The following is a 13,819-nucleotide window of genomic DNA, read 5'->3' on the forward strand; positions in this document are numbered from 1 at the left end:
TTAATTATATGTTCCAACCTGTCATAAACAGATAGCTAAGGGTTAATGTTCTTTTACCTGTAAAGGGTTAACACAGGGAACCAAACACCTGACCAGAGGACCAATCAGGAAACAAGACTTTTTCAAATCTGGGTGGAGGGAAGTTTTGGGTGTGAGTTCTTTGTTCTTTGTCTTGGGTCTGTGCCCTCTCGGCTATGAGAGTGATTTTTCTATCTCCAGGCTTTCTAATCTTCTGTTTCCAAGTTGTAAGTACAAGGATAGTAAGACAATAGGTTTATATTGGTTTTTTTGTATTTACATGTGTGTAGTTGCTGGAATGTTTTAAATTGTATTCTTTTTGGATAAGGCTGTTTATTCATTTTTTTCCTTTAAGTAATTGACCCTGTATATTGTCACCTTGATACAGAGCCTATTTTTAATGTCCTTTTTCTTTCTTTTTATATAAAGCTTTCTTTTTAAGACCTGTTGGAGTTTTTCTTTAGTGGGGACTCCAGGGAATTGAGTCTGCAGCTCACCAGGGAATTGGTGGGAGGAAGAAGTCAGGGGGAAAATCTCTTTGTGTTAGATTTACTAAGCCTGACTTTGCATACCCTCTGGGTGAGGGGGAAGAGAGATTAGATCTCTCGGTACTTGTGTTTCCAGGACTGGAAGCAGGGAATCTCCTAGGGTTGTCCAGGGAGGGGAGCCTGGGAGGATGTAACAAGGAAACAAGGGGAGGGGGTTATTTCCCTTTGTTGTAAGACTCAAGGCATCTGAGTCTGGGGGTCCCCCAGGGAAGGTTTTGGGGAGACCACAGTGAGCTAGGCACTGTATAATTCCTGGCTGGTGGCAGCAATTACCAGGTCCAAGCTGGTAACTAAGCTTGGAGGTTTTCATGCTAACACCCATATTTTGGACGCTAAGGTCCAGATCTGGGAAGAAATGTTATGACACAACCCCAAGCCACATAGGATGTGCCTTCAACCCAGCACTGTCCCTGCAGATTTGCACCAGCTTCCGCCCTTGTGCAGATCTCCCACAGCGGCATTTTAGCCTGTCTGGAAGTGATGGGTGTCATTGCATGATGGGGCATGGTTAAACCTGTGCTAGGTAAAGATGCAGGCGCTCCATTTACCAGACAGGCCAGGGGGCTTTCAGCAGTGCTGGCCTCTCTGTCTAATCCTCGCCTAGAAGGGAAGGAGATGAGATGAGGGGAAAGGACACAGCTATTTGGGAGGGTCGTGATCCTACAGATCAAGCTGTGTCCTAGATTCCAGGCTTCCCCCGTTTTTTCCCCATTCACCCTCTCTTTCTGGCTGCTGCTGCCACTTGGCAGCTGTGGGAGTGGCACTCAGCTCTCAGAGACTAGGGTGAAATCCGAGCCCTCTTGAAGTCAATAGGAGATTTGTCATTGACTTCAGTGCAGAGGCAGATTAAGATTTATTGTGGCCCTGGGCACAAAGAACATTTGGGACTCCCCACATTCCTGTCACCATGCGGCCCCACTCTCTGTTCCTACCCTTCCCCCAAAGGCCCCGTTCCCTGGCCAGACTGGAAGCCGGAGTCAAGCCATGGCAAGAGCTGCCTGGTGAGCCCCAGACCCTCCATCTACCCTGGGTGGCATGCCTCAGGGGACATGGGCCAGGGGCTGCTCTCGGGCACCCCAGCCCCCAACCAGGGCAGGTGGAGTGGTGCTCAGGCCAGCCCTGTGTGGGAGAGGTGGAGGGCTCAGGAGAGCAGCTCAGGCCAGCTCTGTAGGGTGTGGGGGAGTGTGCGCATGGTGTCCCATTTTCCCTGTAGGAAATATGCTCACCCTACCACAGCTTAGCTCCAGGGGCAAGAGGACGAGCAGGGGGTGGGCCTATGGTCCAGCAGCGATGATCCCTCCACTTCTATAGAGGTGCCGGCACTCCTACGGGGGCCCCCAAATTGCCTGGGGCCCCTGGGCACAGGCCCCATGGCCCTGTAGTGGGGCGGACTGCCCCACTCCCTGGGAGGATGGGCTGTGGCAGGCCAGGGAGCCTGCGCAGCCCGAGAGCCAATCAGAAAAGGGCTTATGGGGAGCCAATCAGGGCCCAGATTGGAGGGAACCAATCAGGGCCAGGATCACCCATATATAAAGGCTGCCCAGAGCAGGAGTGGTCAGTTTGTCTCAGGCCTTTGACAGGGGAAGGTCAGTCTCCAAGGGGGAGACTAGCACCGCAGACAGCGCAGCGCTGGGCAGGCTCAGGGAGGCTAGAAGGCTCTAGCCCATAGCTGCCAGGCTGCAGGCCCTGAAGGGAAGGGCCTAGCGGGTGCAAGGGGCCATAGGGGAAGCGGCCCAGGGAAACAGACAGAGGAGGGGAAAGAAAGAGGACAGCGAGGCTGACGCCAGAGGGTCCCTGGGCTGGGACCCAGAGTAGAGGGTGGGCCTGGGTCCCCCCCTTCCTCCTTGCAGTACTCCCAGCCATTAGCCGTAGGGAGCGGCCATTATAGACTATGCCTGATCCCTGACAAGAGGGATTAGACTTTGGGGTGTGTGGTTGCATATGGTGACTGGAATGCCGGACTGCTGATCATCGACCCCCGGAAGGGGGTCCAGATGGACTAAGGGACACTGTCGGAGGGCAGTGGCCTTGAAGAGGACGCCGCCGAGCAGGGAGCAACATGGGTCCAGCGAGAGCAGCGGAGGGCAGAATAATGGACAGGACACCACCCGGAGGGGGTGCTCCACTGGAATTGAGCTAATTCCCGGAGTCACCACCAGGAGGCGCCGTGGGTGGTGAGTCCCAACCCGTTTACAGGACCCATGAGTTAATCTGCCACTGCTTCAGTGAGGCCTGGATTTTGCTCAGGGTTTGCATGAGCCCAGCTCTGTAATCTCTCCATCCTCTTCCTCTTCCTTCCAAATGCTGAGATGTCTCAAGGGCCTCCTGGTGCTGGGGTTTTCCCATGTAATTTCCCTGTAGAGCTGGTGGCCAGGCTACCCACCTAAGTGGTCATCATGGCAATGTCACAGCAAACCACTCTGCATCACATAGCATCCCCTGGCTCACCTGTCTGAGCTTTGCTCCCACCATGGAGGCACTGCTGTCCAGCACGAACACAACGTTCTTCGGCAGTGGTGGGAGATCCTGGGGGGCGAAGTAATGCACGAAGTATCCATTCAGGATCTGAGGGAGGGAGAGAAAGTCAAGGACACATGGCAGGTCACAATATTGTCAACCACACTCATCACCAGGACCCCTTTACCCCTAGTGAAGTCAACAGTTTTGCCACGCACCTCAGTGGGAGCAGGATTGGTCCTTAATTCTGAATAGCGTCTTTCGTACCAGTGATGTCCCCAAATGCTGAGCAGAGCTAGATTCTGCTGCATGTTGCAATGGGGAATCAGAGAGGAGGCAGAAAAGAGATAAGTGGTTCTGGCTGAATGGGGAAGAGAGATTTTCAGCTGAGATTTTAGAAGAGTCAGTGGCATGGAGGGAGACAGGAAGGCTGTTCCAGTTGGCAGGAGCCACAAAGAGGACAAGGTAGGGCTAAAGGAAGCAGGGAATGGTGGAGACAACTGAGGGCAAGGCCAGGCAGGGTTTAAAGACAAGGCAGGCGGCTGTGGACTGGCTCCTAAACAAACAGCGTTGTTTGAGGATGGGCCGGACTGAAGGGCCAGGGGCAGCAGGCAGCTCTGCCCAGCAGGAGAAGCAGACGGGGCTGTGTGGGTGGTCTCAGCTGCTGGGACGAGACTCCCTGTGTGTCTTGCTCCCCTGTTGCCGCAGCTGCTGCAGCCCCCAACCGGCAGCTACCCACCTCTGCTGGGGAAGCCAGCAGTGCTGAGTCCCCTGCAGGGCAAAGCCCCCTCCTGAACCTGGCCTTTCAGTGCAAGTCCAAGGCGTCTGCTTCCTCTGCTGGAAAAAGCCCAGGGGAAGTGGACGGGGCTGTGCTGAAGGGACAAGGTCAGGAGGGGACTGTGTTTGGCAGGGGCCCGGGTACTCACAGGGAGCAGCCTTCCCTGCTAACCTCAACCCTTCAGCATGGCCCCATTTGCTTCCCCTGGGTAGGTGGGTGCAAGACAGGTAGGGAGCTGGGTCCTGACAGCCAAAACCACCCAACAGCTGCAAGAGAGGAAGGCTTCTTCAACTGCCAGGTGGTGAGTAGCACTCTGCCCCAGGGGGTACCAAGCACCCCTCCTGCCCTGCCTCTGGCCCCCATGGGTACCAGACCCCCCTTCCCCTCGCCTGCCCCTGTGAAGGAGTCACACATGGGATATAAATCACTGAAGTTTGGGAACCTCTGGTCTGGGTGAAAGAGGATGAAGGCTTGGACGTGGATTTCAAGCAGAGGTGGGAGCAAGCTGCCTCATAATAGGCAGTGCAGAACCACTTGCCATAATTCAAGGAGGAGGTTGATAAGCTGGAAAGGGTTCAGAGAAGAGCCATGAAAATGACTAACGGCTTAGAAAGAGGCCTGGTAGTGGCAGACTCCAGGAACACCATCTCTTTAGCTTAAGAAAGGGAAGCTGAAAGGGTGACTTAACAGTCTCTGAGTACCAACATGAGGAATAAATATTCAATAATGGGCTCTTCAGTCTAGCAGGGAAAGGTCTAACACCATCCAATGACTGGAAGTTGAAGCTAGAGAAATTCAGATGGAAATGAGGCATATATTTTTGACAATGAGGGTAATTAACCACTGGAATAATTTCCCCAGGATGGATTCTCCATCACTGGCAATATTTAAACAAGAATGGATGTTTTGTTAAAAGCTCTGCTCTTGGAATTATTTCAGGGCAGTTCTCTGGCCTGTATTACGCAGGAGGTCAGACTAGATGATCACAATGGTCCTGTCTGGCCTCGGAATCTGTGAATCTATTTAAAAATATGCATACACTGAACTTTGTCTGATGTGCACTCGTGTGCTGAGACATTGCGCAGAGGCCATGTGGCTGACCACGTCCCCATTGAAACCATCAAAATAGGACTTACGTAGGTTTCACACAGGGGTAATTTTTTCAGCCTATGTGAATAGATGGTGGAACTAAAAGAGATATTGTTCTATATGTGCCTGTTTAGAGCCACCAACGTAGCTATCTGCATCCCCGTTCACTAAATCTGTCATTTGCTAATAGCTGCAATTTGGCTCATGTGAAAAATTGCTAGGTATGCGGGTAGAGCTGCCGGGTGACTTTGATTTGACTGTTTTCTTACTTATAATTTTTCCATTGTCCCCTTTCGTGTGAATCTTTAACGCTAAAAGATAAAGGGCATGCTTGGGCTCTGAGTTTATCTGTCATGTGGGATTTAACTAGTTCCCGGTGGGGACAAATGTTTTTATGTAGTAGTGAGTTCCCTTGTGTTGCTGTTGCATATCAGTGGTGTATGAAGAACACATGCTCTGTGACAAGAGAAGCCAACGTGTGGTCCAGTGAGCATTATAATGACTGCCATCATCTTGATTATAGAGGTGTGGCTCTGGTAGACTACAAAGGCATGCAATGATCTGGAAGGAAGCTACTCAGCTAAAGATGGAGTATCACATATAGGGACTAGTTGACTACCTGAGTCACATTCAAGATAAGGGGTGTCAGTGTTGCCGGCTCTGAGGATTGGATCAGAAGTCTCCCAATAGTGGTTGTTTCTTAAAGGCTCAACTGCCAGAATCAGACTGCATTCGAATCTCAGCTTTCATGTCTTTTGAAAAAAGTAAGCTTCCAGCCTGCAAGCAAGGACACCCTAGAGACTGGGAATCCAAAAGGCAACAAAAGAGAACTCAACATTTGTTATTTAAAAGATATAATCTCATGATTTTTAAACCAGTCTTGTAATTTTTTGGGGAAGGGGTAATTAATCCTCAGTGGGGTTGGCAGTACGAGGGTGGATGCAATCTGGTCAATGTTACACCACTTAGATGTGGCCGTTAGGCTCCTACGAGCTGCAGAAATGACCCTCAAGCGGGGAATATTTGTTATGGAACACAGGCATCCAACACTGTTCAGCTACCTCTGGCAAAGTCGATAGCACAAGGAAGGTGAGGCATGTGTACTGTACCTGCACATCCCCAACACTCAGTTCCCTGTTGACATCATATCGAACGATAAAATCCCCCAGAATGCCATTGCGGGCAATCTGGGTTTGTTGAACAACACTGGGACTGAAGGTCACTTTGGCTAACGTTTTCGTCTGGCCGATCACGGTAGATGGAGGCAGGGAGATGTTATCTGGTAGGGAAAACACAACCAGCGATATTACAGCTTTTCTATTTGTCGGACAGATTCCCCATGACTCAGCACAGCATCTGGGGAATTACCATGCAATGAGGTATAATGAGCATTAGTGACTGTCACATTATGAAATCGGGGAAGAGCAAAATAGCTGCAATAAACTAAGAATGACCCTTTCCCCTTGCAACTCTAACTGCACCCAGCCCTGAAACCTTATTGGGGGATGGACAGGTTTAGTTAACTTCCTGTTATTTTTGGGAGTGATCTTAAACCTGAAGGTAGGGTCTTCTCTGATTGGCTGCTAAAGTACTCTTACCACTTTTTGTAAAAGACGTTTGTCCCCACGTTCTGGGCTAAAGCCCTGCTGAGTGGGGCAGTTCTTTACTTCCCTCTCTTAAAGGTAGCTGCATTTCAGTGAGATTGTACCTTATAGGTTGCAAAGTACCCCAGCACCTGCTATATGAATTTTAGATTAGTCAGAGTTCAGATCTGATCTTGCCTTTCCCCAAAATTCAGGTGTGCCTACATCCATTTTTAGTACATGTTGAAAACTCAATGAAATTCTCAGCTGATGTCAATTGGCATAGGCCCACTGATGTCAACCAGAGGTACTTACATGGCCGTCATTACACTAGTATCTGAGCTCTTGCAATGTTTATTCTACCCCACCCCCCAAGGCAGGGAACTGCCATTGTGCCCATTTTACAAATGGGAAACTGAGGCACAGGGAGGCCAAGTGTCTTGCCAAGGCTCACACAGGTAGTTTGTGACAGAGCAGAGAAATATATCTGATCTTCCAGGTCCCAGGCTAGCACTTTAACCATGGGATCGTCCTTCCTCTTACTGGCTGCTTCTGGAAGTGGAAGCCCTGGGAGACCTCGGCGTGCAGGGAAAGCAGTGAACTCGTCCAATGGAAGAGGAAGGTCTCCCAAGAACACTGAGAGAGTGCACCTATTGCTCTCCATCTAATTCAGGAGCAACACAGACGGGTACCTCCATTCAGCCAACAGGGCCTGCCATGGAACAGCAAGAGGGAGCAGTAAAGGGAAGAGTAATGGAGGTAGAGAAGGGTTCCTCTTAAGCTTCAAGAGGGTCTAGGAAGAAATTCTCTGATGCTCAGTTGGTGTAAATCAGTCCTCCCTCTACACTTACAGGAGTCTAATGCAGGGTTTCCAGCATCTAAGACAAACCCAGAATCATTTCAAGACACCAGGGGTGAAATCCTGGCCCTGGGTCACCTCCTCTTTGAAAAAGATGCTTCTTGTCCACCTGTCCTGTTGAACCGTATATGTTAAACTCCGGGTACATCTACACTGGAATAAAAGACCTGCAGCACAGCCGGGGCTGGCCTGGGTCAGCTGATTCAGGCTCCTGGGGCTCAGGCTGTGGGGTTAAAAATTGCTGCATAGATGTTCAGGCTCTGAGATGTTCACTCCTCAGATACAGTGTACTAGATGTGCTGGGATTGGCACTTCTTTTCATCCATCTTTTCTCTCTTCAAAGATCTTGGCTAACTGACAACATGCGGGAACTGTCCAGAATCCATAACACTGTGTTAAAAGAACACTGGCATTTTCTGATTTACCTAGAGAGCTTCACTTTCACCTCCCTGGATTTTATCAGAGTTTGACAGGCAGCCCTAGCAATTAGTGAAATTGCATTGCCAGGTAGGCTGATATATTTCATAGATTACACGGCCAGAAGGGACCATTGTGATCATCTAGTCTGCCCTCCTGTAGAACGCAGGCCAGAGAACTTCCCTGAAATAATTCCCAGAGCAGATCTTTTAGAAAAACATCCAGTCTTGATTTAAAACTGGTCAGTGATGGAGCATCTACCACGACCCTGAATAAATTGTTCCAATGGTTAATTACTATCTCTGTTACATATTTACACCTAATTTCCAGTCTGAATTTGTTTAACTTTAACTTCCAGCCATTGGATCATGCTGCATCTTTCTCTGCTGGATTGAAGAGCCCATTATCAAATATTTGTTCCCCACATAAATACTTCATGGACTGTAATCAAGTCATCGTCTCTTTGTTAAGCTAAAGAAATTGAGCTCTTTGAGTCTATCACTATAAGATATGTCTTGTAATCCTTTAACCATTCTTACGGCTTTCCCCTGATCCCTTTGCAATTTGTCTGGTGCCGATTGTGGGCACCAGAACTGGACATAGAATTCCAGCAGTGGTCATACCAGTGCCAGATACAGAGGTGACCTCTCTACTCCTAGTTCAGTGCTAGTAAAATGCTCCAGATCACACTGGAAATGGAAGCACCCTCTTGATCCTCATCATATATCATAGGCAGTGGCTATGCAAGCTTCCCCTGCACACCTCCCTCAAACAGAAATTTCAGGCGTCTCTTACCTGGACACAGGTAAGTACTCCACCTGATGAATCTAGGGATATGGATTCTACCTCCAGCCTTGCCATGAACTTCCTGTCTGCCATTGGGCAAGTCAGATAGCCTCTCTGTGCCTCACTTTCCCCATCTGTTACCTGAGGATCAAGACACCTAATCTCTTTGTAAAGTGCTTTGAGATCAAGAAGAGCTAGGTACAGCTTTGCAATTATCCAGCACCTTTCATCATCTCAAAGCACTTCACAAAGGTGGATAAGTGTTATCCTCATTGTACAGATCATGACGCACATGAGAGGCCTGGAGAGAGGGGTTAGGTGACTTTGCCAAGGTCACCTAGAGAGTCACCAACAGGGGCAGGAATGGTTGAGGAAGTGGCTCAGACTCTGCCCAGTTATTCTTTGTCCTTTCCACTGAGCTCTCCAACAAACTAGCTGGTGCCCTTGTGATGTGGAGACATGTCAAATAAAATGGACATATAGCAAATACTGCCTGCTACTTACTACCCTGGCCTCCATTTGAACAAGTGACCTAGAGGGGAAAGTCTGAGGTTATATTTAGGGGTAAACATCCAAAAGGGCTTGGACCTTCCTTTTCATAGGTCTAATTCAGTGCTTCTCAAATTTGCGTACCACTGACCCTTTCTCGCAGCAAACCTCTGAGTGCAACCTTAATAAACTAAAAACATTTTTTTATATTTAACATTATTATAAATGCTGGGGGTGAGGCGGGGTTTGGGGGTGGAGGCTTAAAGCTCACAACCCCCCCATGTAATAACCTCACAACCCCCGAGGAGTCATGACCCCCAGTTTGAGAACCCCTGGTCTAATTTGACCTGCAGAACGAATGGCTTGAGCTTCCACCTGCCTGATTCATGCCCGCAATGAGCTAGGCATGAAGGCAAATTGTTAGAATTCAACTGTTGGTGCAAATCAGACTGACAAAAGCAAAACTGCCTCTGCTAAAATTGACCCTTTAACATCTGTCTTCATTTGATGTTACCCGAGCAATGAAGTGTAGAGCTGAAGCCAAATTCAAACTTGATTAGAGCTTGGGTGAGTCCAGATACAGAGCTCCAACCCAGAGCTCATCCTGAGCTTTAAAATGGGAGCATCTAGGAAGGTGGAAGGAGAGGCGGGGGGGTAAAGCAAAAGCTCCCTGCAGTTTGGGGTTTTGAGCACCAGCTGTAAAACAGAAAGGAAACAGAGGTAACTACCACAGGGTCTGGTTTTACCTGGGAATGTGGGGTTACTGTACACAATGGGCAAAACATTCTCACCAAACTGCTTCACGGGGAGAGAAGGGTGCCAGGTGTGGATTAAATGGGGGCTCAGCAGAAGGAATAGGGAATTCTGGGCTTAGACATCATGTGGAAAGTGACTATGTTTTGAGGTCATCTGAAAGAGCGGGAATTCCTGGCCTCAGCTTCCTCCGCACTGTTTTATCTGTGTTACAATGGCAGAAACGGAGCAGACACCTGCCCAGCTCAGGAAATCATTTCCCCAAACTCATGTGCCCTCTGGCTTCCTTGTGGGAAAAAAACATAAACCCAGCTGGTTTGTGTATCTGTGACCCTGCTTACAAAGGAAACACACTAGAGAGACCTGGCTTAGCTTTGTCAGTCAAAGAAGAAACCTAATCAGAACCCCCCCACAGTCTCTATCTTTATAACAAACCAAACCTAAGCCCTGTATCAAACTGTGGAGAAGTCTGGAGCTGAGTCTGACCTTTGTGGCTCAGATCCCTAGCCAGAAATACAACATTCGCCATTGCCACTGCAACAACATAGACTGTTCTGCTGCTTCACAAATGTGAGAATGGGGACTCTTGTCCTTCCTCAGCAGAGAGCACCTTCTCTCTGCGTGCCTTTAAATCCCATGTACATCCTGCTTTAAGTGCTTTATGGACACACCAGGATCTTGTTACGGCTGGAACTGCAGAGCCAGTGCACATCTAGCTAGGTGACAGGAATTTGACTCTTCCGAATACATCCTGAAGATGCATTGGGCACTTCAGAGATGTTTGAGGCTATTCCCTGACTGGGTGATGGCCAGATCCATCTGGAAAATGTTCATTTGTTTTGTTCGTGCTCACAGTGCCAATCACTACAGCAGGTAGGCATTTCACTCACAAACGTTCAATACCCAGACAGTGCTGGTGGGGTTCAAATATTTCTGGTCATGGTTACAGAGGCAGAAGGAACCCAGCTTGATTTCATACCCCATGCTAAATCTTCAGGGTCAACACTTGATAGGGGGGAAGGTAGAAACTTCTCTTTGATTTGCAAGCTACGGCAGTTTGAATCACTGAGAATAAATCGGGAACCCATGTATCTCAGGGCAAAATGTTCAGAAAGCACCTAAATGACTTGGAAACCTAAGTCACTTTTGAAAACGGGACTTGTGTGCTTCTGAAAATGTTACTCTCATTCTCGTTTATTCTGCTCATTCAGCCTTCCATTCAAGAATCTCACAGCACTTTTTAAATTTTAATCAACACCAATGCAAGAAATACTGTAGGCTTCATTGTAGCAGTTTTACAGATGGGAACAGCCAAGCAGAGAGCCTGCATGACTTGCTCAAGTTTAGAGAGGGCCAGATTTCCCCCTCTTTACACTGAGCAGAACCTCATCTCTGAGGTAATCTTACTGGTTTCAATATTGTCACTGGAGGAGTGAGACACTACTCAACATGAATAAGGGTGACACTCTAGACCACAAAAGTGAGTGAGTAGCAGATGTAGGAATAAAATCCAGAAGTTCTGGGTTCCAGTCCCCTCCTCTGGTCATGACATTGAAAGTGCTGTCACACTTACATAGGCTTTAATGGCCAGAGAATACTTTTATAACAAGAGAACTGGATGGGTCCAACTTTCCTATTAAATGTTTTAAACCCCTTGCTACATTGCACAGAACATTTGGTGCTCACAGAGTCACATTTGGATAGGCCGTTCCAATACTGAGTTTTTCCATGTGTGGTTTAAATACAGGAACATGCATGCTGGAACAGACAAAGGGTGTGTCTGCTCAGTTATCCTGTCTCTGGCCTTGAGCAATGCCAGATACTTTGGAGGAAAGCGTAACACCAGAAATGCATCTCACCATCAGGGGCGGCTCTAGACATTTCACCGCCCCAAGCAGGGTGGCATGCCGTGGGAGGTGCTCTGCCAGTCACCAGGAGGCAGCAGGCGGCTCCAGTGGACCTCCCGCAGGCATGCCTGTGGAGGGTCTGCTGGTCCCACGGCTTTGGTGGACCTTCCACAGGCACGCCTGTGGGAGGTCCACCGGAGCCGCCTGCCGCCTTCCCGGCAACTAGCAGAGCGTCCTCCGTGGCATGCCGCCCCAAGCATGCGCTTGGAGTACTGGGGCCTGGAGCCGCCCCTGCTCACCATGAACTATGACCCCAAGGGGAAGCATCCTTTCCTCACCTCACCTCAGCTAAATCAAGGGGACTGACAACCTTTATCATTTTACCCCACTGACAGTGGCTGCAGATGCTTTGCCTGATCCAAAGCCTGATCCGAGGCTCACTGAACTCACTGGGCAACAGCAGCATTCAGGCCCAATCCTTAGGCCTCAGCTTTGATAGGAATAGGACTGAGGCTTTTGTTTTATTCCATATTCACAGGTTTCAGGCCAGATCCTCACACAGTATAAATCACAGAATTCACTAGAGTCATATTGATTTACAGCTGCTGAGGATCTGACCCTACTGTCAGAGACCGGGACGTAGATGGTCAGACCTAGTGGTCAGGCAAGATTCAGATCAGCAACAGAAACAAAGTTGGGGGTTGAGCCAAGGGTCAGAGCCAGAGGCAGGCATCAAGCCAAGAGGCAGAGCCAGAATCAGTAGCCAAGAGTGGGGGTAGGAGCAGGGATCTGGAATAAGGCAGGAGAGCAGGAACCAGGAGCAGGACAGGAAGGCACAAATCAGGAACAAAACAGCTTAGGAGTCAAGCTAACAGGATGGGTCCAATGGAGGAGCCAGCCAGGGATTCACCCAGTTATTCAGACAGCTTCCTGTGCTTCCTTCTGGCTAAAGTAGTGAGTCTGAGCCAATCAGAGAGGCTGGACGCCTCCAATTGGAAGCTTTGTGGGCAGTGCCTCTTGTGAGCAAGAAGCCGCCAGCCCATGCTCCCCGCTGGTACCAGCGAGATGCTAGAAGGCGGCTGTGATTTGGGGGACCCCCAGACCTGGGTTTGAGACCCATGATCCTTCAGGCTCATATCCTAGTGCAAGGTCATCTCTCACTTGATGTTAGCCTGGGGTTTTTGCTACCATGCAGTGGGTTCCAGGCAGAGTCTTAGCATCCTATGGTCCATGCTGCCCATTTGCAGAAGAAAAACAATAGGCTTTGAGCAGCCTATGGGGCAACGCTAGACCCCCCCAGCATTGCACCTGGTCTCAGCTGCTTTGGCAAAAAAACGAAATTTCCTGTGTTCTGAAAGGCAGGATTTCCTGTCTGCTTTGGTCCACTTGGATGGAAACACAAGTTACTTCAGCAGTTCCCAGGAGATCTGGAGCCAGGAAGGAGGCTTCTCAGATGCTGAACGTCGCATCTGATTCAAAGCCTGATTCAAAGCCCATCCAAGTCATTTGAAAGACTCCCATTGACTTTAGTGGGCTTTGGATCAGACCCTAATTTCAATACGATTCAAAGTTTTCTTTAGCTGTTTAGACATGCACGTACGCATATGCTGGCTTAAAGCCACAAAAACCAGGGACCTCTCTGAAGGCAGGCTGAAGTCCCACCATTATAGCTCCTAAAAATCCTTAATGGTCATTGCTATTATACTGCATCCCTGCCCTATCGGGAATGGAGACTGCCAGACAGTTAGAGAGTCAAAATGCAGAAAGCAGCTACCTACCCCTGAACAGCAGCCACCTCTGGGGCAGAATGTGCCAACCACACTGCACCACAGTGGCTCAGCGGGGAAGTAAGGAATAATGTTTCTAATTGAAATGACACTGAAATATGAAACCCACACTGGCATATGGCCAGGCCACCAGGGTTCAGACCACTCCCTACCTTGTGAGAAGTTCCCTATGGTCTTCAATGGTTGTGTAAGGTCCAGGCCTCAGTTTTACGACTCCACCAAAAGGTGGCTCCCTCCGCAGCTCAGTGTCACCTAATGCAACACGGGGGCACTGATTTATGGCCGATTCTGAGGGAAGAGTGTAGTTTATTGATCTATACCATCAGTCTGGGATTTCCCTGGAGATCTTCCATCCCATCCATGTGTAACTCTTGCCTGCTTGGGGTGGCACTCTGTCTCCCTCTAGTG

General features: G+C 49.1%; 1 protein-coding gene across 1 annotated transcript in view; it reads right to left on the reverse strand.

The window, feature by feature from the left end:
- ITIH5 (inter-alpha-trypsin inhibitor heavy chain 5) overlaps positions 1-13,819 on the reverse strand; it is a 71,399-nt gene that overhangs the window by 42,397 nt on the left and 15,183 nt on the right. The window contains exons 6-7 of the mRNA XM_050936822.1: positions 6,000-6,169; positions 3,015-3,131 (exon numbers count right to left, since the gene is read on the reverse strand). Coding sequence (XP_050792779.1) covers positions 3,015-3,131; positions 6,000-6,169 — 287 coding nt within the window. The remainder of the gene's footprint in view (positions 1-3,014; positions 3,132-5,999; positions 6,170-13,819) is intronic.

The sequence above is a fragment of the Gopherus flavomarginatus genome, chromosome 1 (genome assembly GCF_025201925.1).
Source record: "Gopherus flavomarginatus isolate rGopFla2 chromosome 1, rGopFla2.mat.asm, whole genome shotgun sequence".
Classification (NCBI taxonomy): Eukaryota; Metazoa; Chordata; order Testudines; family Testudinidae; genus Gopherus; species Gopherus flavomarginatus.